Genomic DNA, 26,111 nt, shown 5'->3' with positions numbered 1-26,111 from the left:
TTATGACCCAACATATGATCTATTTTGGTGAATGTCCTATGGGTGTTTTAAAAGACTGTATATGGCTGTTGCTAGGTGAGATATTCAGTAAATATCAGTTATATTCTGCTGTTTTATGGTGGTATTCAGTTATTCTTGGTCCTTGCTGATTTTCATTTTAGTGGCTCAAGCAATTATTGAAAGAGTGGTGTTGAAGTTACCAACTATAATTGTGAATTTTTCAAGTATTTCTTACAATTCTATCAGTTTCTGCTGCATGTGTTTTGCAGCTTTGTGTTTTGGTACATACACATTTAGGATTGTTATGTATTCTTGGTGAATTGATCCTTTTATCATTATATGACATTTTTCTTTGTCCTTGGTAATTGTCTTTGCTTCAAAGTCTACTTTATCAGATATTAATATAATCACTCTAGCTTTCTTTTGATTGGTGTTTATATGGTATGTCTGTGCTCATTCTTTTACTCTTGACTTACTTATATTTCAAGTGAGTGTCTTATAAATAGCATATAGTTGGGTCCTCTTTTTAAAATCCATCTCTGTCTTTTTACTGGTGTGTTTATACCATTTACCTTAAATTATTAATGTTAGGATTTAAGATTTTTAATTTATTATTTGTATACTGTTTATTCTCTCTGTTTTTCATTTCTCTTTGTTCCCTTTCCTGTCTTCCTCTGCATTTCTTGAATGTCTTAGTATCCCATTTTAATTTATATGTAGTGGAGCTTTTCGTAACCACTTTTATTGAGATTCACCATAGACACATGCTATAATTCACCAATTTATAATGTACAATTCACAGAGTTGTACAAACATTACAATTGATTTTAGAACAATTTCATTACCCCCAAAAGAAACCCTATACCCTTTCTATGACTCCTTAAATACTGCTCTGCCCCACCACCTCCCCCCACTCCCAGCCCCAGGCAAGCACTGGTTGTAGAATTCCAGGTTGACAGCTCTCCTCCAACCCTTGAAAAATGTTCTGCTGTTGCCTCTGGCTCTATAGTTTTTCAATAGAAATATACTGTAATTTCAATTGTTGTTCCCCTATAGATAATATGTTGTTTCTCTCTGGCTGCTTTCATGATTTTTTTCCTTTATCTTTAGTTTTCAAAAATTTGATTATGACTGACTCAGCATGGATTTCTTTGAGTTTATTCTATTTGAGCTTTACTCAGCTTCCTAAATCTGTAGATTTGTCTCTTTCACCAAATTTAGGCCCATTTCCAGCCATTGTTCTTTCAAATATGTTTGCAGCCCTTCATTCTTTTTTCTCTCTTTCTGTGATGACATGAATGGTTGATACTTCCTATTGTCCTACAGAGCCCTAAGACTGTTGATTCTTTTTGTTTATATATTTTCTGTAAGTTAGTTGTTCAGATTGAATAATTTCTGTTGGTCTACATAAAGTTCAGTGATTCTTTCCTCTGTCATCTCCATTCTGCTATGAGCCTATTCAGTGAATTTTTTATTTTGGTTCCTTTTTTGGTTATTTACTTATTAAATGTTTATTACTCTAAAATTTTCATTTGATTCATCTTTATGTTTTCTCTTTCTTTGCCAAGACTTTTTAATTTTCCATTTGTTTCAAGAGTGTTCGTAGTTGCTTGTTGGGTCATTTTTATCATAGTTGCTTTAAAAATCTTTGTCAGATAATTCTAATATCTGTACATCAAAGTGTTGGTGCCTGTTGAATGTCTTTTCTTGGTTAAGTAAATATTTTCCTGGCTCTTGGTTTGTCTAGTAATTTTGGATTATATCGTGGACCTTTTGTGTATTATATTATGAGACTCTGCATCCTATTTAAATCTACTATTTTAATAGACCGACAATCTATTTAGATTTTTAATGAACATTTTGTTCCAATTTTTTGGACTTTAATTCAAATGTCTAATTATTTTTCCGAGCTCTTGCAAGCCTCTTCTGTTCTTATCCCACTTCTGTGCTAACCAGGCCAATTTAGAACCTGGGCAATATTCTACACAGAATTTAAATCTTAGATATTTTGCTATTTTGGTTCTGGTCAGTTTAACACATGAACTGCTCAGACTTCATGCATCTATTTAAGAATTGCTTTCTCCAACTTCTTTCTCTCCATAATACTTCCCCATTATCTAGTTGGAAAGGTATAAGATACCACCTCATTGCTATTCTTTGCTTAATTCAGGGCACAGTGGTTCATAGGGCTCCTTGCCAGTCTCTAAAGTACCCAGCTGGGTAAAAGGAATTGCAGTTTCTTTTGTTGTATGTGCTTTGAGTAGAGCAGGTATAATCAAGAGAGTTCACTCCTACAGGGCTGCCCTCTTCCCAATCTTTTGACTGGAGAGAGTGACATAATTTTGTGTCTGTGCCCATTGGTGTTTGTGGTGGGCTTCTTTTAACACCCATGCTGGCTATACAGAAGAGGCAAAAAAATGAAAACAAAAAACCTTCAGGGAACTCACCATCAGGTTGTTTCTGGAGTTTCATAGTTTCGTAGCCAATCTGCCTTTTCTCCACCTTTCATATATTTTGCCTGGAATGTTTAGTTGTAATTAGCAGGATTAGGGTAGTAGGCACTTGCTCCATATTGTCTAAAATGGAAAACTAACTATGATTCATTTTTGTATCTCTCAAAACCATACCAAAACATACATTGCCTAGGATATGGTCTGCACTAAGTATTTGTTGGCAAAAGAAAGGAGTGAGGGAGGAAAATAAGTAGCTTCATAACTCAAAATGGTAATTTAGCATAACATAGTAGTTAAGATATGGTCAACAATCATTTTGAATGGTAGCTTCACCATCCCATATCAGTGTAATGTAAACAAGTTACTTCTCTGAGTCTCAGTTTCCTATAATAAAGGGATGGTAACACTAACTCACAGGGTAAGTGAAAATGAGATAAAGTGTTTAATGCATTTAGCACAGTGCTTGACAACAAACAGTAAATGTAGTTCCTAGTCATATTAGTAATAGCAACAGTTATCAAATATCACTATTTCTTATACTCATAGGAAACTCTGCCCTTAAAGACAAAGAAGATCAATTTGGGAGAACACCACTTATGTATTGTGTGTTGGCTGACAGACTGGATTGTGCAGATGCTCTCTTGAAGGCAGGAGCAGATGTCAATAAAACTGACCATAGCCGGAGAACAGCCCTCCATCTTGCAGCTCAAAAGGTGAGATGTAAAATTACTTTGAAGCATAAACTTTTTTTGCATGGTATTTGTTAGTTGGTTAATGGAACTGTTCAATGGACAGATAATAAAGAAATCAGAAGTATATGACTTAATTTCATGTGTTTCCCCTAAAAACAGTCTTTAAACTGCAGATAGTAAAGCATAGATAACCCTCAGTGGCTACTTTCGTGTATCCAAGTTCTTCAAACAATAGAATTTATTTTATGATCTAAGTCTTGGAAAAGGAATCAAAATTATATGTACAATATCGTTAAACTATAATACAAATCAATTTATGCATGAGAAAAAGCAAAGACCAAAAAAATAAAACCCATTAAGATGTTAACAGTGGTTGGGTTTAAATATTGGGAATATATATGAATTCTTGTACCTTTTCACTGTTAAAAAATTTTCCTTAATGAGTATTACTTTTAAAATAAAAATCTGTAGTCTCTCTTAAAATAAGTGGCATTAGGGAGCATAAAAGAAATTTATTATCTGAATGTATTTTCAACTTTTTAAAAATCTATACTGCCAATTTAAATGACTTCAAATTTTTAAAGGCATTGTCAAGAGCCCAGATTTTTAAAATTAAATATGTCAAAAAAATAAAATGGGAAGCTTCAAAATTTATTTAAAGACTTATTTACCTGAAAATTATTTTCCAACCATAAAATTTCAGTCTATAAAATATATAGCTGGTGTATGATATTTTTATTTTTGTTATCTTAGATTTATGTTTTTTGGTGTTTTTTTTTTTCTGAGAAAAAAGCAATGAAAATTAGTTAATCCAGCAGAAACTATTAGAGTTATATCCCATTTAAAAATGTGAACCAGATATAGCATATCAATTGAGGGTTAGAAAAATACCTTTTCATTATTTGAATACATGACATTAAGCTATACTACTCAATATGCTAGTTATATGCTCCTATCAGTTAGGTCTCTCAGGTTATTTCCAAAGTAACTGCTCTTGAATTTGCTTTACATTATAGTAATTTTTTAAAAATCTCTCTCATTGTCAATCTTTCATTTAACTACAGCTTGGGTATCTATAACCTTTCACCTAGGCTTGTCAGCTGTTAAAATTATTCACTAGGGAAGAGTAACTCTATTTAACTTGTTATCATGAAAAAGTAAACATTTCAGATTAGGAATAGCCCCAATATTAAGAATTTGATAGATTTTTTTTTGATTCATTTAGGTTTAAAACAACTTCAAAAATGTAGGTTGGAGGAACCTAATTAATATCAGCAGATCATGCGGGAAAAAGTGAGGATTTAAGTTGATGAGCCAACAGTGTGATAGTTTTGTAGACGTATAATATGAAAAAGGTTGGAAAAAGGGGAGTGCCCAACCAGACAGGCTAGCTCTAAGTCTCTTCGCAAAATGCAGTGCATTGTTTTCTTTTACTTTTTGTTTCTCCTTTATTTTTGTTAATTGTGATTTTTTTTTTAGTGTCAAGGAAAAAATAGAACTATGATTTACATGTCATAATTTAAATAGCTGATCTCATAAATAGCAAGTTTCAAGTTTCATGATAGTTATGCATTTCCCCGTCTCTCTGTTGCAGTTTGTTTTTCTGTGTTTGCCAAAAGCAGTAATATATCTTTAGGCTATACTAGCATTAGTAGAATTTTCAAAACAAGTAAGGTAATAATTCTTTAGTACTCTGTCTGTCCAGATCAAACCTGGGTGTTGCGTTTGATTTAGTGCTTCATACAGAAGCACTATTATTAAGAAATCAAGGAAGTATACTTCAGGCAGGAGCAAGATGGTGAAGGATATAGAAATAATTTTGAAAGAATAGTTGGAGATGACATGTCCCAGGTCTGTAGCACACCCTGACTGACTCTGAGCAGACACAAGCACAAATTCTTTTTAGAGAAAACATTTTCACCTTAAACTTCTACGATTCCCTATATTGAAATAAATCAAACATGATCTCACAGTGAAACACATGAGGAAGCAATCTACCATGAGTGAGAGCAGAAACAATAAGCAGATTTATTCCATCAAAAATATCAGATATTGGCATCATTAAAAACAATGTAAAATAACCGTTGATGGAATGTTTAAAGATATAAAAGAAGTCAGAAAAATGAGCAACCCATAAAAGACTTTTATAACTAGGCATAAGTTCTGGCCATGATCACTTATTTTAGAATAGCCCATCTGCCAAAAACATCTCCAAAAACTGAACAAAATATATACAGTACACTGTTTGATGGCATTGAGAACAATCAGTATAGGCAGGATCTAAGAAACTACAATCATTCAGAGAAGGGAAGCATGTGAAATTGGCCCCACATTCATCCTGCCTTTTTCCTTAAAGGCATTTTCCAAATTGGAATCCAAAAGAATACAACCCTAGCAGGAAGTAGGCTTAGAAACCTGATAGAGTTTGGAGTTAGCAGTGGCTGGAACTTAAAGGGCAAAATCCTGGAGAGAAGGAGACTACAGAGAAGGAACCCAAAAATCTGGGTACAGATTCCTTGCAAATCATTAGCAGATTCCTAAGCTGTGCTTTTATAGAGCAAGGCTCTCAGAAACCCAGCAGTGTACAACAGTAAAGAGCTAAATAGAGATAGTTTAAAAATTATCCTATATTTTTTTCCTATTGAAGTCTTTTAATATATAACAACTACATTTTTGTGTAGGAATCCATTCTCATTTTAAAATACGTGCATAACTAGTTTTCCCAAGACAACCTAGCTCGTTCATTTTTAGCCATTTATTATCTTATGTGGGCCAATGCCAGGTTTTTGTACTGAGTACTTCCTATGCTTTTTTTGTAAGTTATATTTTTTTAAATGAAGGGTCTTGACTACTAGGGAGACACTTAGGAAATATGAAAATAAAAGTTACACAATCAAAGTACTTCAGAGGGACTAATATGGCAACTAAAGCTACTTTGAAAGAGAAAGAGAGTAGAGGTACGTAGAAAGCTATTATGGTTCAGGTTTGTAGACAGGAGGAGTTGGATCCAAGAGAGATATTGTGGAGATAGAGCTGTTCATTCAGTAAGTAGTTGTGAAATGTCTATGTAGTCATGACTATAGACCTAGAGAAAATATAAAAACAGAATCATATTTGTATATTATAAATAAATACCATCAGTACTGATCCCTATTAAACTTCATTTCCCTTTGTTTAGTGAACCTCTCTGATATCTCAGATATCGAGTATTGCCTATCCATTTAATTCTGTTATCTGTGATTTCAAAAGTGTGCTATTTATGTAATCATCAATACTCATGTATGTGCAGGTATATGCATTCATTCAACATATATTAAAACTGTTACTGTGTAATGGGTACTGTGCTAGGCCTTGGATTGCAAAGGTGAAAGACATGATTCTGTTCTTAAACTGCTTACAAAGAACATGGATAAAGATATTAAGTAAACATTAAAGCTGGCCAAAAACCTAACAATACCTAAGTGTTTCATAAAGTACTACCATAACATGTAAATAGTTATTATTATTGACCTGAAGATCATTCTCCTGTGTTATTTATTATGCTTTTGTGTGTGTGTGTGTGTGTGTGTGTGTGTGTGTGTGTGTGTGTGTGAGTGAACTATATTGAGTTATCTTTCTTGAGGTTGGTTGGTAGGAAAAACTTGTGTTCCCATAGCATTTTGTTCATGTCTCTACTAGAGACCATTATTTCATATTGTAATCATTGCTTACTTGTCTTCTTTCCCACAAGATTGGAGCTACAGGAGAGAACCTTGCATTATTTATTTTTGAACCCCCCAAAATATAACACAGTATCTGACATGTCTTGGTTGAGTGACATATTATACGGTAACATATTATGTTACATATGTAGAAAGTCATTATTAATACAAATCTTAGACATTTTGTTTATTAGAAACATTTATCCACTTTCAAAATACATATATGGGAAACTCTTATTGAACTGTGGTGAGTGGCTTAGTTTTGTTTCTTTTTGACACATATTCACTTCTCTAGAAACAAATTGCTGTTAATCCAAGCAGCTAAGGAAATGGTACCCACAGGAATAAAATTAATCTCAATATACTGAACATCTGTATCTAATTTGTTTTTCATTTAGTATCCTCAGTTTAATCCAAGAAAGCAATCAGTCATACCTTTTCTGTGTTTCTCACCAAAGGTATCTAATTGTTAAAAATGTTTTGCTCCAGGGAAGCTACTATTTCTCTGACTTCCACAGATATATTTATTTGTTAATAAGGATAAAAGCTTTAGCAATCTTACTAAATGTTCATACTTATGCATTTTTAATCATCTAGGAGGTTATTAATTTGGCTTTAAAGATTAAGACTACCCACTTTGAAAAATTATGTCACGTTAAATGCAAAAATTAAAGAAGCTTCAGGCTATGGTTGTGTTTTTTCTTTTTTAAACAAACAATTTCCTATTTATCAATGAAAACTGAATATTAACTTCAGTTTTCAAAATATGTTGTGTCCGTGTTAATGATTTACCAAAAATGAAGGAGAAGAGTAGAATACCTCTGAAACTTTTCAGGAAAACTTAATAGCATGTAACAGTATTAGGTTTCCTTATTTTACACACACATTTACACATATACACACTAAACAACCCACACTCCAGTCCCTTTCAACTCTATATCTCATATTCCCCCTCAGTATACATACACCTCTGCCATAACTCCTTTCCCGCTACTGTTAATCACAGATTTCACTTGTCCATGTTTCACCCCCATTCATGGCTGTTTGAGGACAGAGGCCATGTCTTATCTGATTTTATAGTTTCAGTCTTAACACAGCCCACACCGTTTAATAAAGATTCAGTTAATGTTTGAGTAATGAATACGTGAATAAAAGAATGAATTAATCAGTCAGTCAATGGGAACATCAGATAAATTTGTCATGAATGGGATGGTCTTCAAAACTGTCGAAGTTTAAATTAATAGTTATGTTTATTCCTCTTCATTATCTACTCCACTTTCTTAAAATTTTATAAGCAGGATTTAACAAGACTCTGTGAGCCTGATTTCTCAAAAATATATCCTTGTGTGCCACAATTTCTTCATCTATAAAATGAGATAATACTTTTCCCTATTTGCTATATAGAAAAGATGAATCCTTAGCTATAAAGCATTTTGCTTGCTAGGGACGTATACTCTCTAAGAGTGTAAGTTATCAATATTATTGCTATTAATCATATTGCAGTACAGGTGTAAAAATGAAATTACTCTTTAGGAATCGTAGATGTCAGAGATAGAAAGGTCCTTCAGGATCTTCTAGTCTAATTCATCATTGGGTGAAGAGATTGAGTCAATTCTCCTTTCAGTTCTCCTCTTAATACATTATTCATCGTTCTCTGTGCCCTTGCATATGCCTGAATGTTCTTTGTCGTATTGTTTTTTAAATTAATTTCTTTAAACTTATAGATTAGAAAAGAAAATAATATAAAAAACACTGGGTACCTAATATCCAGAATAGGTGAAACTGAATTTTTAAATTTTTCTTCTGTTTTTTTAATGAGATAAAACAAACTTGGAAATTTTCTATTTATTTTCCAAAATCCCATTCCCCTCTTTTTCTGCCTCCTCAGTCTTAATTTTTGTGGTATCAATTCCCATGCATATTTTTCTACCATATATATACACCCATAAATAATATTATTTTACATACTTAAAATCTTGATAGAAATAGTATTATACTCTGTGTGTCACTTCCAACCTACCTTTTTTTACTTAATATCACATTTTTGAGATTTATTCATGTTGAAAACATGTTCTGTATCTTGATCCGTGTGTTGGTCACATAAAAATTTATCAGTCTCTATACTTGAGATTTATGCTCTTTATTGTGTGTGTGTGTGTATGTGTGTGTGTGTGTGTGTGTGTGTGTGTGTGTGTATATATATATATATAATACCTCAATAAAATTATTGTAAAAATGGTAAAATGTTCAGAACTTGGTGACTATGTCTTGTAGGTAGGATAAGGAAGAATGGTTCCCAGCCTAGGCTTTTAAGCACTACGGTCACATTTCCCTAACTTTAGCCTCAGGAGCTGCATGAAATCTTGTATCTGTGCTCTAGCCCCATGGTTCTCAAACTTGAGCATGCATCAGAATCACCTGGAGCTGTTTAGTGGGTAATTCTAGGCTTCTCTGTGGCTGTATTTACTCAGTGCATTTAAAAACAATAAGTACACCCTCTATCACAAACTGCGTAGCCAAAGGATATCTGAAGAGTAAGCAAATGAGGTTTTAGCTGTTAGTGTGCTTCTAAAAGAAAGCACCAATATACATTTGCAATGCCATTACTTAGAAATGTATGAAGGTCTGAGCTAAAGAAACTCTTATGTTCTGGAATGTTAACAATTTTTCAAGAAATCTCTGGATTGAGATGGGCGATGTTAGACACCCCTTGCAGTTTACCCCATTTGACTTGCAACCCTGGCTAGGCTGCCTTTTCCAGCTAGGCAGAGAGTCCTAATCTAAAGAATCTTTGCTTCATTACATACAACTTCTGAGGCTTCCAAACTAGCTCAAGTTTGTCCTCTTCTGAGTATTTAGAAACTATCTCTAAACCTGTCTTCTGGTTTTCCAGTTTAGCAACTGGTTTCAGATATTTAGTGTCTTGCATTTAAATGAGTGTTCTAACAAAAACCGAAGTTGGTCTATTTTTAAACAAATCTGAGAATTGAAATCAAAAATCCGTTCTTTAATATTTTGGTTATACTTAATGTACTTCTACTTGCATGGGTAAAATTTATAGTCACAAGGAACAGCATGTCAGCAAATCTTTATTGAAATCACTACTTTGAATTTTTCTAACATAGCTCTAGTAAGAAAAAAATATTTCATTCAGTTTCATAGTAGCATCATAGCAGTTAAAATAGTTGAATATTATCAATTTTCTGTATCAGTAAACTGAGATATAGTTTGTTCTTCAAGGCTACTTTGTCATTTGTAAAGTCAAGAATTATCTCATTTCTCTGATTCCCAGCTCAGTGCTCCTGGTAAAGCTTCCCTGAAAGAGAATTTACATGCTCTTCTGAAGTTTACTTTCTCTGGTTCTTCTGTCCTAGAGTAATTCTCAAATCCAGTTTCTAGTCACACACCCAAAGAAGTACCTGAGGGTTTATTTCTCATGGGCCAGGTTGAGAATTTGAACAGAGAGCTTCTGCTTTTAGGTGCAGTATTTTTTCTTTGTGGTATAATACCTCTCAAACACAGTAGAGCAAACTTGCAGATTGTATTTTAAAATCTATGTGGCTTGTAGAATTTTGTTTTGAGCATGATCATATTTCCTACAACCATATTCATTTCCTAATCATCTTTATCTCTTCACTGACCGCCACTTTTACGGAGTCATGAAAATACAAGCATCTGCTTTCCATGAATAGATTAGAGATCCCCATAAGCCTAGATTCCCATGGAAACCAATCAAAAACTAAAAGGAAAAGAAAGAGTATATATTGAATTTCCCTGAGACCTACAGCTTGTTTTTCATTAGACTCATGCTGATTTCTTTTAAATTCTGGGCAGAAGGCCAGTGAATATTTTTACAGCTGATAAAAAGGAACTTCAGATCCATTTACTTTCATTTAAACTTTAAAAAATTAATTTTGTATATAATATTGTGGGGGGTGGAACAAATTTTTCTCTATCCTTCTAGGTTCTTCTTCCTGGTGTAATAATTAAATCTACATGAGACAGATTAATAAGAGAAGATAATCAAATTTAATTACATACATATGTATGGAAACCCCACATGCATGAAAGGTTCACAGACAGAAAGTTAAAATAAGGTATATCTGACATTCTGAGCTAAAGATGAAGTAAGGCACCTTGGGATTTCAGAGGGGAGAAAGGTTGTTCACAGGACTATAAGAAAGCAGATATTCAGTCATTAGAAGTTTGCCCTGCTGTATTGATAAATCATGAAAAGTTATTTCTGATAATAACTCTTATTATGGGCAAGGCTCCAAATTTAAATTCTTTAAAGGAAAGGTAAAAGTTTCTCGAGAGCCCACAGGGTCTTGATTGTTTTTAGCTCAAAATAATTCACATGCCAAAGTGGCACATCTTGGGGAGGCGTGTTCTGAACCCCTTCAACATTAATTCTAAAGAAAATTTGGGCATTAATTTGCTACTCACCTTCTTACGTCACAGGACCATATTTGTTCATATGATTTCCTCTTCTTTTTTTTCTACTGAAAAGAGAGTGAGAGGAAATAGGGGCCTACTAACCCTATAGTGTGAATTTTGTCAACCCCTGGGTACAGCATTTTCCCTGTGACCAATCATAGGGCTCTTTATACCTCCTTTGACCGTTAAGCTTTTTCAAAGCCCAAGTAATTATTTACTATTATAATAACAGAAATATAACCAAAATGCCAGAGTATGGGGGATCAAGAAAGCCAGAGAGGAGACGACTGGGGAGAGCCAGTTATAAATTTAAATAAGGCAATCAAAATCTTCATCAAGATGCCGGAGCAAGACTTAAAGGAGATAAGGAAGTTAGCTATGTGAATGGCTGAGGGAAAAACTTTCTTTCATTCCAGGCAGAAGGAAGAGTCAGAACAAATACCTTAAAATGAGAGTGTGCCTGGAATGTTTGAGGAATAACAAGGGGGGATTATAATGAATGAGCAAAGGGAGAGCAGTAGGTGATGAGGACAAGAAAGAAATGGTGGCCACATCCTGTTGAGCCTTTTGGCTATTGTCAGGAATATGTTTTTACTTTGAATGAGATAAGGAAGCGTTGGAGGTTTTTTTGTTTTGTTTTTGTTTTGTTATTTATGCCTTTAGCACCTGGTCTTCCTAGGTGGTCTCCCATCCAAGTACTAACCATACCCTACTCTACTTAGCTTCCAAGATCAGACGGGATTAAGCTTGTTCAGGGTGGCATGGCCATAGACCATGGACTGTGGCTCCACTGGGGCACGAACCCAGGACCTTCTGCGTGTAAAGCAGACATGCTAACCACTACACTATGGAACCATATCCACATTGGAAGCTTTTAAGGAAAGGAGTGACGCGATCTTGTCTTATGTCTTAATAAAATTGTTCTGGCCAAGTGAAGAAATTTTTCTTCATGTTTGCTCTTATCTATTCTTTCATTTTTTCTTCATATAATATACTTTCAAGTCTCCTTCCCATCCTAATCCTTTTTACCATATATGCACACAGTTACCCAAATTCCCCCGAAATAAGACACCTGGAATAGAATACAATGTCTGTCTGATGAACATTAATATTTTGACAATCAAATATAGTTGATTCATGTTTGAGGTTTTTCAAGTAAAATCTCTTAAATCTGCTTTATACTTATTACTGCTTAAAGTAATCCTGTATTTATATTGTTGTGGTTTTGGACCCAAGTATAACATCTTATGGTATACATATTTAATCATTTTTTAGAACATCCCAGACCTACCTGAGTTTACCATTCCCTTGTTTTTCCAGTATCTGTGTACCACTGTTATATCACCTATCACACTGAAAAATGTGAATTTGTTTACACATTTGATTTCCCCACAAACAATGGACATTTTAGTGTCAGGAAGAATGTTAGTCATCTTTTTTATTTCCAGTGCCTAGTACTCAACAAATTCTAAGTTTAATGCTTAGTGAATTGAATTGGGTTCATCATGCAACCTGTCATGTCCTCTTGATTCTTTTTTTTTTTTTAATTTAATTTAATTTAATTTTTTTAGGTGAGGCAAGTCTTGGTTGACCTAACAGATTGCAAGGACCTTGTCAGTTTACATTCCCTTATTTTTTTATTTTTTATGCCTACAGCACCTGGCCTTCCTAGTTGGTCTTCCATCCAAGTACTAACTAGGCCCAACTCTGCTTAGCTTCCGAGATCAGACAGGATCAGGCTTGTTCAGCGTAGCATGGCCGTAGACTCCTCTTGATTCTTATATCTGTCATTCAGTATAGTTCTCATCTCTGCCACAGATGAGTCACCAGAATTCTCATCCTAATTTTTGATATCAAAACAGATCCTGCCTGCAGAAAGTTAATCATTGAAACACTACGACTAAAGTTAGCTTCATCAGTTTAAAATACTGTTTTATTCTTTCCTTGTTCTTATCTAAACAATGTCATCAGTGGTAACTAAGCCTCTTGAAAAATTGTCTGTCAGAATCCACTTGTTCACCATATCAATTCTAATGAGTATGTAATTCATTTACCCATTTGCTCAAGAAGTAAATATTTAGTACTTATATATCAGGCATTGCACTATATATCTTGAAGTAGTAAATTCAATCTGTGTCTAAATATTTATAGTCTTTCAAATTCTGAATCATCATGAAGTTAACATTTCACCAGTGAAACTAGTCATTTTCAAGAAATGTATTGAGTATACTCAGTTTCTCTCAAACAATTTTAGATTTCAGGAGACTTGGTTTATATCCCTTTCAATTTTTTATTCAAATCCTTTCCATCTCTTTGTGATTCATCAGACTGACTCTTTTTTAAACAATTTGTTAGGAATTTAAGCTAAAATATCAGAGTATACTTTGAAGTTATGCCTGTAAATTTCTAACTATGTAACTGGTCATTTCAAAGTTGTGCAACTTGTAAACTAATACAATCTGTGTGTGTGTGTGTGTGTGTGTGTGTGTACATGTGCACACAGGTTTATGTTTTAAATTGTTATTTAATTGAATGGAAATGTACATACATATTACCAAATATTAAATAGACCGTGAAGGTTTAATCTTGACGTGCATAATCTAGGAGTAGGGAAAACCTATCTGTGAATCAAAACACAGACATGACAAAGAAAAAGATTAATGAATATGGCTACATAGAAATAAGAACTTCTCCTGAGTGCTCCCAAATAAGGGAATTGTCAAATCGCTCAGCTTTGTCTGTAACAAGTATGCGCACCACCTAGCATGTTACCTTACCCTTAAATCCACAAGTTTGAGAAGTATAGTTGTAAAGCAAAGGACTCATTTAGTCAACTGATATTTATTGAGCACTTACTAATCTTAAGGTACTGTTCTTTGTTTGAGATAGAGCAGTGAACAAAGCAAAACAAATCCCTGCCTTCAAGGAACTTACATTTTGTTGGTAGAAAATAAATAAATATATGAATAAGTGTTATAAACTATATACAGTATTACATCAGGGATACATGCTATGGAAAAAATAAGGCAGATATAGAGCAGGAGTCTAGGAGTTGAAAATAAAAATAGGGCGATCAGGATAAACTTCACATAGAAAAGTAACATTAAGCGAGCATGGAACACTTAAGTAATCTAAAGGTGTTGAGAGAACAAACCTTGGAGGGAGAGAGAATGCCAAGTACAAAGACCCTGAGATGGAAACATGCTTAGTATTTACAAGAAACAGTCGGCAAGAAGGCCACTGTGGCTCTAGTGGAGTGAGGATGAGGTCAGAGGTCATTTTGCGCCCGTAGGGTATTTAAGGATTCTGCTTTTACTCTGCATGAGAGGGAAAGGTTATTGAAGGATTTGAGTACAGAAAATATAACTTATATTTCGAAAGGCTCATTCTCACTCCTGTGCTGAGAATAGACTGTCAAAAGGATGAGGGCAATAAAAGGGAGACTAAATAGGAAGCTGAGAGATGATGTTGACTTGGACCAGAGTGGTAGTGGTGGAGGTGATAAGAAGTGGTCCAATTTTAAATATATTTTGAATTTACTGATAGATTATCGATATGAGAGGATGAATCAATAAATTTGACACTAAGGGGTTTTTTTAAGCTTCATGTCTTTTTAAATGTTTTATTAGGGAGAACTTCTCCCCTTCCCATGTTGAAGCAAATCTCAGATATTATATCATATGAATGTTTCTAAAAGAAAATGAGTCTTTTTAAATATAATCATTATAATACTAAAAATTTAGCAAGAATTATTTAATATCAGTGTATTATAAAATAGCTCATCAGTTTTCAGATTCTAAGTTGTCTCATAAATGTCTGTTTGTTTATTTACTTTTGTTTGAATCACGATCCAAATAAGGGCTATATATTGTAATTGGTATACGTCTTTTAAGTCTTTTTTAATCTATAGATTTTTCCTCATCCCTCTTTCTTTTTTTCCTTACTTTTTTTGTAATGTGGCTTAACTCTTATCCAAACCTGATGTCTAATTCTAGAGTGATTGTCTCGGGCTAGATCATATTGATTCTTTATCTGGGTGTAGTTAACTTGTTCCTCTGTCTTCTGTGTTCCCTGTAAATTAGTTATTGAATCTATAGGCTTGATCTGATTCAGGTTCAGTTTTTTTTTTTTTTTTTTTGGCTAAACAACTTCATTGTTATGATACATTTCTCATCAGGAGACACACTATGTTTCATTGTCTCTATGTTTGTGACATTAGCAGCTATTGATATTTAGTGCCTAAAGCCAATTGCTTATTAGGAGTTGCAAAATGGTGATATTCTAATTATACCATCCCTTCTACAATTATTAGCTGGAATAATTCATTAAAGAGAACCTTCTCCTTGTCTAATATTAGATGACTAAATGATATAGTTCACATAGCAAAAGAGGGGGAAAATCCTTGATTCTTTCTCTTTATTTACCAGTTTTCAAAGTAATGAGTTGGTTTCTTATGCCTTCCCATGATGACCAATTAATCGTTTTCTTTTTTTCCTTTTTAGTATTATTATGTACAAGGCATAGGATTTTTAGTATCATTTAAACATATTTGCTTTATCAATCTATAGACATTATTATCCTTAATTGATATTCAAATTACTCCATCTTTAGTTGTGAGAGGTCCTTCAAGTTAGTTCCTGGATTGTTTTGACACAATCCAATTATTTGATAGCTTCCTTTCGATCTGCTATTACCAGATATTCTAGGTTCATGCTATATTTTTTTGTTCCAGACTTGGAATCAGCCATTTCTCCTAGGAACTGTGGTTCCTTATAGCAGAAAAAAGTATTTGGAGGCCACAGTCTAGAGTCTGGGAGTGCTCATTGTTGGTGATTGTTTCTAAGTCTTTATAGTGGACACTGCTTGGAAATATTTTTTAACAAAAACATGATTTTGTCACTTCCTATTCTAATTCAGGACTAAGGTGTTTATTTTTAACTTAACTTCTTTTATTTTACATCTCTACTCTTTGTTTTCATCCAGCTGAGAATGATAGAATATCACATCGTATTGATTAAAATGTGGAAACTCAAAGAGCTTGAGAAATTTTTCATTAAGCGATAGAGCCCAGGATTCAAATATAGATATGAGTCCAAAGTCTTTGCTTAAATTCATCTTATAAAAATTTGGCTTGACATAGCTCCTTTGCTTCAAAGCATAGCATTTTGCATAGAACTGCCAGGTAAGGGATTCAATTCAACCAACATGGACTGAACACCCATTTTTATGCAAAATCTTGTTCTCTTATGTAAGACTGATATCCTTCAGTAAATCTTTTCAGCTCTACATTCTAAAATTTATTTATAATTCAGCCATTTCTCATCACCCCTTTGCCATTACCTTGGTCATAACGAACAGCACCTTGGATTGGGTTAATGTAGTTGCTTTGCTTGGATTATTGTGGTGGCATCATAACTGGCCTCTGACTTCTGCTCTTGTCCCCCTACAGTCTATGCCTGTCACACCAGCCAGAATGATCTTTTAAACCCCACATCAAATCATGTCACTCCTCTGCTCCAGACCCTCTAAGTATTTTCTATCTGAGAGTAAGAGTCATACTTCCTATGACTTACAATGCCCTATATGTTTGGAATCCCTTGTTATCTATATGACCTTATTTCTAACCTTCCCTTTGTTTTCTCTGCATAAGCCTCTCTGGCCTCAGTGCAGTTCCTCCTAGAAGCAAAAAAAAATGCTCTTGCCCCAAGGTTTTTAAAATTTACTCTTCTCTCTGCTAACGGGCATCTATCTCTGTGTTTAACTCACTTTCATCAGTTCTTTATTCAAAAGTCACTGTTTCAGTGAAGCCCTTCCCCCTCTATCCTATCTAACACCCCCTCACTTCACATATTTTATTTTCCCTACTCTGCTTTATTTCTTTTTCCTTAACACTACATAAAATACTATGTTTTTTACTTATTTACCTCGTTTATTGCCTTTACCCCACTAGAATGTAAACTCCTATGAAGTCAGAGATTTTTTTGGTCTGTCTTTTTTTTTCACTCTATTTTCTCCGCATTGCCTAGAACTGTGTCTGGTACATGGCTGTTGGTCAAACAGTATTCATTGAATGAATAAAGACACTTCTAAAGTTATAGCTTTATTAATTTTCCCTGGTGGTCCAGCATTTCTTTCATCATGCATGTATTCTTGACTAAAAATGTGTCATGATATTTCCATTGTCTAAGAGTAGAATATTTTTTAAAAGGAAGAATAGCTTTGCTTTGCTATCTCTTTTTCTGATACAACCCTCTGCCTTCATCCCAATGACTCCTGCTTGTTCTTCATAGAATACTTCCTCTCTTGGGAGTATATATTTCTTCTTCTTTTTTTTTTCCTTCTAGTTAAATAGCCACAGACTGTCCATTCGAACTGACCCTCTTTGGAAAGTGAGTCAGTGCAACCTAGTGGAGAGCAGAGGCCTGAGCATTTGCATTTCCAGAATGTTTGTATTGACAAATGGCAGTCAGTTATTGACATTTATGTCCCTGGGTGATACTTCAATTGGCTTATCTTTGCTGGTCAAATGCCTTAATTGTTCTGGCCTTTAATTCAGTCAAAGTTGGAGCTAGAGCAGAGGGGAAAGAAAAGGAGCAAGTGTAGCAGAACATCAAACTTGAGCTGGGAGGCTGCTGGCAACGATCAGCCTGTCATAATGTTATGATTTGTTCATTTTTATACCATTTATTAGCCTTTACTTGTTGTGCCATTTGGCCTCCAGGGCAGATAAAGTGCTGTCTAATTTGGTAGGTTTGCTTCTGTCAGAGCAGCCTCGACAGGGAAGGTGTTAGCTGCAGTGACAAATAATCAATAGCTGTCGTTGTCATGAGGAACGTGAGCAGTTGGGCCTTTCATCTGGAGGATTAGAGGTCTAATTGGATTGAGAATAGGGAGGGTGGGCTGTTGGGTAACCCTGTCAGCCTTGTGAAGCTGTCAAATGTCGGCCTTATTCATGGCGAAGGGAATAAGGAACCGTGTGTTTTCAGAATTGAGGAGGAACGCATGTGAAAGCCCTTTATACAAAGGAACAGACCCTGAAGTCAACTCAGCTAACATACGCTCTCTTTTTTATTTAGTTAGATCTCCCTTTAGATAATAAATCTAACTTTAAATGATATTTTCAAGCCTGGATGAGCAAAACACACACACATACACAAGATACAAATCCAGTTGTATTCTGTAGTTGTTGGATGTAGTGTTCTATAAAATGTCAGTTAGGCAAATGTGATATTCAAATCTTTTCTGTACAAATTGACTTTAATAAAAAAATTTTTTGAAACGTCATTCTTATAGAAAAATTGCAAGTACCGTACAATAAACTTTTTTCCTGAACCATTTGAGTGAATTGTTGACCCCACCACTTCCAAATTTTTTAGTGTGTATTTCCTAGAAACAAGGACATTCCTCAACATTACCACAATATCACCATCAAAATCAGATAATTAACATTGATACGGAGCTACCGTCTAATCCTCAGACTCAATTATTATCCTAATAATATCTTTAAGGATTAAGTTCAGAATCATGCATTGCATTTAGTTTTCAAGTCTCTTCTGTCTCCTTCAATGTAGAAAAATTTCTAATCCTTCCTCAACTTTAATGGTGCTGACATATGTGAAAATAACAAGCTAGATGTATTATATAATATCTCTCAGTTTTGGATTGTTATATATATATATATGTGTGTATATATATATATATGTTCTCATAATTAGATTTATGTTATTCATATTGTCAGGGATATCGTAGAAGTGACACTGTGTCTTCACTGAATCCTATCAGGTGTCGCACAATCTTGATTTTTCCCATTCCTAATGATGTTCACTTGCTCACTTGATTGTTTGCTTTTCTCCACTCTTTCATCTTAGTAATTATAAATATTCTGTAGGGAGGAGCTTTGAAACTATGCAAATATTTTATTATCTACTTTATCTGTTATTAATGTAGCCACTCCAGCTTTCTTATAATTATTGTTTCAGGCATAAGTCTTTCCGTCCTTTTACTTTCAACTTATCTATGTCTTTATATTTAAAGTAATCTATGGCCATGCCACCCTGAACATGCCCGATCCCGTTTGATCTCGGAAGCTAAGCAGGTTTGGGCCTGGTTAGTACTTGGATAGGAGACCACCTAGGAAGACCAGGTGCTGTAGGTGTAAAAAGTAAATAAATAAAAATAAATAGAAATATATTTAAAGTACACCTCTTGTAGACAGCATGAAGTTGAGTTTTGCTTTCTTTTTTAACCCAGTTTGACAATATCTGCATTTTAATTGGAACGTTAGTCCATTTATATTTAATGAATTATTGATATTGTTGAGTTTCAGTCTTCCATTTTATTTCTTTTTCGGTCTGACCCATCATTTTTTGTTCCTCTCAACCTGTTTTCTTGTTCTTTTTTGGGTTAATCAAATATTTTTTAATATTTTAGTTCCTCTATTGGATTTTTAGCTACACCTATATGTTATTTTTAAGAGGTTGCTTTAGGGTTGCCAATATGAAACTTTTGCTTATCGCATTGACATATTATACTATTTTTCATAAAATGTAAGTTAAATATGTCATTCCATTGTCTTCTGGCCTCCATTGTTTCTGGTCCACCATCTTTCCTATTGTTCCCATGTGTGTAATGTTTGTTGTTGTTTCTTTTACTGGTTTCTTTCAATGTTTTCTTTTTAGCTTTTGTTTTCAGCAATAAAATCAAATGTGAAAAGTCTAAGCAGTGATTTTTATATTTCAGATATTGTACTTTTCAGTTCTAGAATTTGTTACTTTTTATAGTTCCATTTTCTTTGCTGAGATTTCCTCATCTGTGTGGTCATTATAACCGTCTTTTCTGTTAACCTATTATAGCTGCTCTAAAGTCCTTGTGTGCTAATTTCAACAACCAGGTCATCTTGAAGACTTTTTATATTAATTATTTTTTCTCTTAACACTAGTCCTATTTCTCTATTTTTGGGTTTTTTGGGTTTTTTTGTTAAGACCTTTGTTTTTGTTTTGATTTTGGGGTTTGTTTGTTTTTTTTTTTTTTTTTTGGCATGTGTAGTAATTTTTTATTGTATACTCAGAATTTTGGATGATACATTCTGGGATTCTTCATTCTCTTATCACCCTCTAAAGAGTGTCAATTTTTTTATGTGTGTTTTATCAGGCAGTTAGAACTGACTAATCACACTGAAACTGTTGAGCATTTCCGTTTTTCTCCTAGTTTTTAGTTGAGTCTCTTAGACCTATCCTTAGTCCACAAGAAAAAAGAAAGTCTACACTTTATAGGCATAGATCCTATAAGATTTCAGTAAAAATCCTGAGATTTGTATCAAGTCTAACAAGATGGGGCTCAACTCTAAGTTCTGTCTCCTCTATTGGGTCATAGCTGAAATTTCTGACAGCTTTTTCAACCTTTTATTTGTGGGTTTCTGCAGACTTCTTGTAGTCTCCACATGCCTTTGTAATTCAGGCATCAGATGAGGACTTTTGAGGAGTCTATATGCTTTTGAGGTCTCCTCCCCTTTGGCTCATTTTTCCATCTCTATTATTCTGTCATTCTAATCCAGTCTACCATAATCTATTGTCTAAACAACTGAAATAGCCTATCAGTCTTCCCAATTCAAGTCTTTTTCCTCTTCAAACCATTCTCCATGCTGCAGCCAGATTTCATTCACTCATTAACTCATTTGTTAAATAGTTGATGAGTATTCATCCAAAAGACAATACTGTCAAGCAGTCAAATTGTTGTACATGTTGGTTGGCTTCTCACATAGATTTAGCTGGTAAAGAGACCCCAAGACCAAATTTATTTAGGTGGAGTATTACTTATGGTACAGCAAACAGCATGAGCTTTATGTTTGCATTGGTTCTCCTTGCGCCCAAGTCCTGCAGGAGTGATCTGGAGGCAGGTCCAGGTAGACACTGCATAGGAAATGGATCTGTGTCATACCTGAGGAAACCTGAGCTTAGGAAACCCCCAGTCTTACATTAGGGCTTCTGGCAAACAGGCTCAACCTTTACCCCAAAGTGAGACGTTATTTTTTTATTCTGGTCAGCAAACAAATCTATCCTCTGACCTGAAGGGAAGTACTATCTCTAGCTTCCAAGGCCACTTACTATACAGACATCTTTGAAAAAATATTCCAGTTACTAGACGTGTAGAAATACTATAAAGAATTGCCTCCAAAGAAGCACAAAGACCAAAGTACAAAGCTTTGGTCAAACTTTGAGAGTGATTTCAGAGATAACAGAATGTGTCCATCTGTTCTTCCAAGTCATTTTATCTTTCTCCTTTCTATCTTCAGAGGAAAAAAGAAACCTCAACTGTATGCTAATTATGGGCTTAAATTTCCACAATATATTTTAAATCTTTCATCCCACAATAAGATAGTAGGCTGAAAATAAGAATTACTTTGGAAGTCTTAGATTTATACTAAACTGGAAAGGTGTAGTCTGCAAAGGCATTATCTGTTCATAATTAGCAATGTATTAATACTTTGAACAACTAACCAAAGGAATTGAGTTAGATTTGATTAGAAAAAGAAGAGACTAGAGATATACACCCTGATTCTAGCTGCAAGGACCTAATACTCAAGATAAGGAGCAAGGGCCTATCCTTGAGTAATCTTATAAGAGAGAGTATTGGTATGCTGAGTATGCCTTTTGATACAGTCAGGCTGTAAATGCTTCTCAGGTGGGAGCAATCATCCAGGACGCTTTTATGGAGCATTCCAGTTTCTGTTCTTCCTTCTAGGTGTTGAGAAGCAGTTTTTACCACAGCTTTTTAAGTCTGACTTTCTGGTGCAGCCACAGCCATGCCCTGAACTAGTCACAGTGGCAGCTTTGCATTGTTCAGGGAATTATTCCTTGAAGCCTAGCTAGAGTTCTTCCAATTATAAGCACGTAATTCCTTGTATTAAAATCTTTCCTACCTAAAATAACTACTATTTCCTGTCTTGAATAGGCCTAATGAATGGTAGAACAGAAATTTCAGGTGGGCCTTAAATGAAATGGTCAAACTTAGACAAAGAATGGGAATGGAGGATAGAATTTCAGGCAGAGGGAATAGAGTGAGCAAAGATCAAAAGGCAGAAATGGCCATGGCATATTTTAGAAATATTGTGGAACTTGATTACAGAAGAGAATGAGAGATGGATTAGAGTCTCCTATCTTACACATTTTCTTTCTTTCCTATCTAATCTCATTATTTTTATTTCTCTTCTACTATTTCACACTTTCCCTTCCCTGTCCTTCCCTCCCCGCCGCCCCCCCGCCACCCATGTCACACAGTAGCATCTATAGAGAGACATTGCTTACACATTTTAGTGGCCTTCATAATTAAAGAAGTTGCTTCATCTCCAAAGTTCTGTCCTTTCCATTGAATATTCCACTATTAGGTCAGCAGAGTCATTCTTGAAAATGGCTCTATTACTGAGCAGACTCATTCATAAATTTAGTCTCCTCAGACTAACTAGATTTATTGTGGGCTACCAGACATCCTTCTCAGATGTGCTTGACTGCCCTTGGAAGCTCTGAGCTTTACAATCCTGTTTACTGCCATCTGATTCTAATAAGAGCAATATCTCTTATCCATTGGCAGAGGAGAGTTAAAGATGTGATTGGGAGTTTGAGCATAAAAGTAATGTGATGGACTTGAAGAGGGTGAGTGCATGACATGTTGGAGGTAATAAGAGAGGTATTTCACCATAGCTATAGGCAAATTATATTTCCTAAGGTACAAAACATAAAGTCCAATATCTATTTGATGTTTAGCATCTATAGCTTTTGGTGAGCCATTGCGAAGTACCTACCAGTTACTTTTGATTAAGTAGGTTAAAAGGAGGCTTGATTGAAAAGAATCCCTGCTTCAGGTATTTTTGTTCTGTTTTTTATAATTTTTTTCTAATTTTGTTTTCTTGTCACATTTTCTGGCGTTCATTCTCAATGGTTTATATTACCCATTACCCAGTAGTTGGACTTGTTGTTAACTGTAGTCTCAATTAACTTTCTCTTTGGCTTCGTGAGAATTTTTTTTTCAAGCAGAGTTTCTCAAGTTTATTCCATCCAAGGAAAAGAAGACTAGATATTAAGGAACTCTATGTTTCTAATTTTAAAAAAAAAGCAATATATTTTAAAAGCTTAAAGGACCTTGAAAATTATTCTGTGCAGCATGTCCCAAAGCTGCTTCCATAGCACAATATTCTCATGAAATAGTGTGTGAAAAATGAGTCTCATGATCAAATAAGTTTGGGAAATACTGCATGCTCTTTTTTGGAAATTTATAGTGCATATTCACAACTTAAAGGCTCTAAGAAGTCATACAGTAACTTGTTTATTTTTTTAATACAGGATTTCTCATAATCATTTTATCTCAATACATTTTTTTAGCATAAGCTAATAGTATCTTAAGGAAATGGTGATTTGCAAAACACTTCGGTAAATACTAGTTTATAACTTAATTGAATTCTTTTATTTTACAGCTGAGGAAACTGAGGCCCAGAAAGTTGTCTTACTCATCACACTAAAAACAGTGCCTTACATTACACAAAATAGATGCTCAGTAAAGATGTGCTTCTGTTTAGATAACCAATTAGAGCCAGGATCAAGACCTAATACTTATATTAATACTTATATATTTAAATTATATACAGCATTTAATAATGCTAAGACAGTTAAATGTATATTCACTATTTACACTGGCGATAAATAAAATCATTTTATTATTGCTATAAAAAGTGTTACATGCTAGCTAAAAAGGTAAACTGAAAAGGATATTATTTTTTAAGTAATACCAATGAGAATTACAATTACACAAATTTCACCTATGCCATAGAAATATAGTTTTCACTATGTGAATAATGCTACATGAGACCAATAAGCTAGATCAGTGCTTCTCAAACTTTAATGTATATGAGAATCACCTGGCAATCTTACAAAATGCAGGTTTGTGTTCATTGAGTAGATCTGAGGTGGGGGCCTTGAAGTTCTGCATTTATAACAAGTTCCCAGATGACACTAATGCTGCTGGTCCAGAAACTACCCTTGACTAGCATGGAGCTAAGATAAATTTTGTGACCAACACTGAAAAATTTTTTTCCTGGAATGAAATCAAATCTAGACCAGATCTTGGCCAAAATAAAAATAGAGGAAATCATCTTCATTTCTCCTCTAGCTATTATTTTCACAACACTCTTGACCCTCTCAAAAGTCTAAAGTTTGTTTATCAGGATCTCTAATACCCCACCTCCATGCAGCCCCATTTTTGGCCTAGGTCACCCTATGCTTATACCCACCCTCTTCCTTCTGTGAATAAGTATAAGGTAGGAATGCTTAACTTTCGATCACACCCAGAGCATACCAAAAGTATTCCATTTTAATATTTTATACAAAATTAATTTTGTTTATTCTCTTTTTTTAGTGTTCCTCCATGGACTTGTTTAGTTTTCTGCTTGTAAAGTATCAGTGCGCCTATGGCTTTTTTAAAGATTATATTAAAAACTGCTCCTCTGTGAAAGTACTTTGCCTCTCCCCATGATAGATTCCATTGTCTACTGGTGTCACATTAAATTAATTCATTTTCATACAAATAAAGTATATATAAACGAAAAAAAAAAGGCAAACTAAAAAGTTGCGTAGTTTGCTGATATTTTAAATAGTTTTAGACTACAACTCTCTATCTCTTTATTCTATAACAATGCCAAATGTTGCCCCTTTTCAAAACCCCTAGAGCACTCTGTGTTTTGAAAAGCTAGTTCAGGTCTCTCTAAAGCCACCTGAAAGGGGAATTTTCTGAAGCTTTTTCTATTCCCATGATTCTCACAAAGTTCTTCAGTTCATTCTAGTCTAGAAAGTAGTGGATCTTCCTTAAAAAGGTGCTAATCCCAAGGTGATTACAAAAGACAGATTTTCCCACCTCTGATCAGGTTTCTTATTTTGTTTTGCTCATTTTTTTTTAGCATGCTTTATTTTTTATCCCTAAGGTGTTTTGTTTTTTTTTTCACAAAATATTGTATTATATATAAGAAACACTCTTGGAATTTTTACTTTTCAGTACTCCATTTTGGCATGATATTTCTTGGTCATTCATATTTCACTCTCACCAAAGAAGATATCTTAGAATTAAATTCTTGAATTGTGCTTGACCTTTCTGGCTGACAGTCGATTTAAATTAGATAGTATCTCTCATCATCTTAAAGACATATCATCTCTTAGGAATGCTACCATTTGCCAAGAAAGAAACAATAACAATAGGAAAGAGATGTGGGATAAAGAAAAAGCCCTCTATCTATTATTTTATCATTAAAAATCTATGCATAGTTTTTATTGCTGGAAATAAAATGTACCGTGATTGGTGTATAGGGGCTCATGTTAGTATCAGAATTTTTTATGGGCACTCTGCTGGTTAGTTGATACAACCCAGTATCTTGTGCTGCATTTTCTCAACTGCCTTTGTAAACACTGGAGCCTTAATAGATCATTTTGAAAGAAGCCACCATCCTGCTGTATCCGTTGGTAGCCTTCTTTCAGTTTTCTGACATATCCTTAATCTGATGCTCAGCTTTGTCATTTGGATCAATAGTAAACCAGATAAGATGTCTTCTACTTGCAAGGCTATAGCTATAAAAGGTATTTGAAAAATAAATTCACTTTTTATGTCCATGCCACAAACCTGGGGAGTACTAATTTGTCATTTGTCTCTCCATCTGTCTGTAAACAGTCAGTTAAATGGGTTATTGATGAGAATAAGGTGAATTGTACTTGAAACGAGTAATATAGAAATAAACTTCATAGTAAATTTCTTAGATTCCTACAAAAAGGTATCTTTTTTTCGTTTGTTTTAAA

General features: G+C 34.3%; 1 protein-coding gene, 2 non-coding genes and 2 pseudogenes across 9 annotated transcripts in view; 2 read left to right on the top strand and 3 right to left on the bottom strand.

Annotated features, from left to right (window-relative positions):
• INVS (inversin) overlaps positions 1-26,111 on the top strand; it is a 118,676-nt gene that overhangs the window by 13,380 nt on the left and 79,185 nt on the right. For all 7 annotated transcript variants that reach the window (XM_025046574.1, XM_006911528.3, XM_015589080.2 and 4 more), the window contains one exon: positions 3,000-3,166. In XM_025046574.1, coding sequence (XP_024902342.1) covers positions 3,000-3,166 — 167 coding nt within the window. The remainder of the gene's footprint in view (positions 1-2,999; positions 3,167-26,111) is intronic.
• On the bottom strand, positions 11,938-12,056 carry LOC112479484 (annotated as a pseudogene).
• Positions 12,066-12,138, bottom strand: TRNAV-UAC. The gene has a single exon. It is a non-coding gene; the product is annotated as a tRNA-Val (tRNA).
• On the bottom strand, positions 12,931-13,049 carry LOC112479474 (annotated as a pseudogene).
• LOC112479490 lies at positions 19,320-19,438 on the top strand. The gene has a single exon (XR_003046208.1). It is a non-coding gene; the product is annotated as a 5S ribosomal RNA (ribosomal RNA).

This window comes from Pteropus alecto, unplaced genomic scaffold, assembly GCF_000325575.1.
Source record: "Pteropus alecto unplaced genomic scaffold, ASM32557v1 scaffold114, whole genome shotgun sequence".
Lineage (NCBI taxonomy): Eukaryota > Metazoa > Chordata > Mammalia > Chiroptera > Pteropodidae > Pteropus > Pteropus alecto.
The sequence above is the reverse complement of the archived record's forward strand: the minus strand, read 5'-3'. Positions and strand labels throughout refer to the sequence as shown.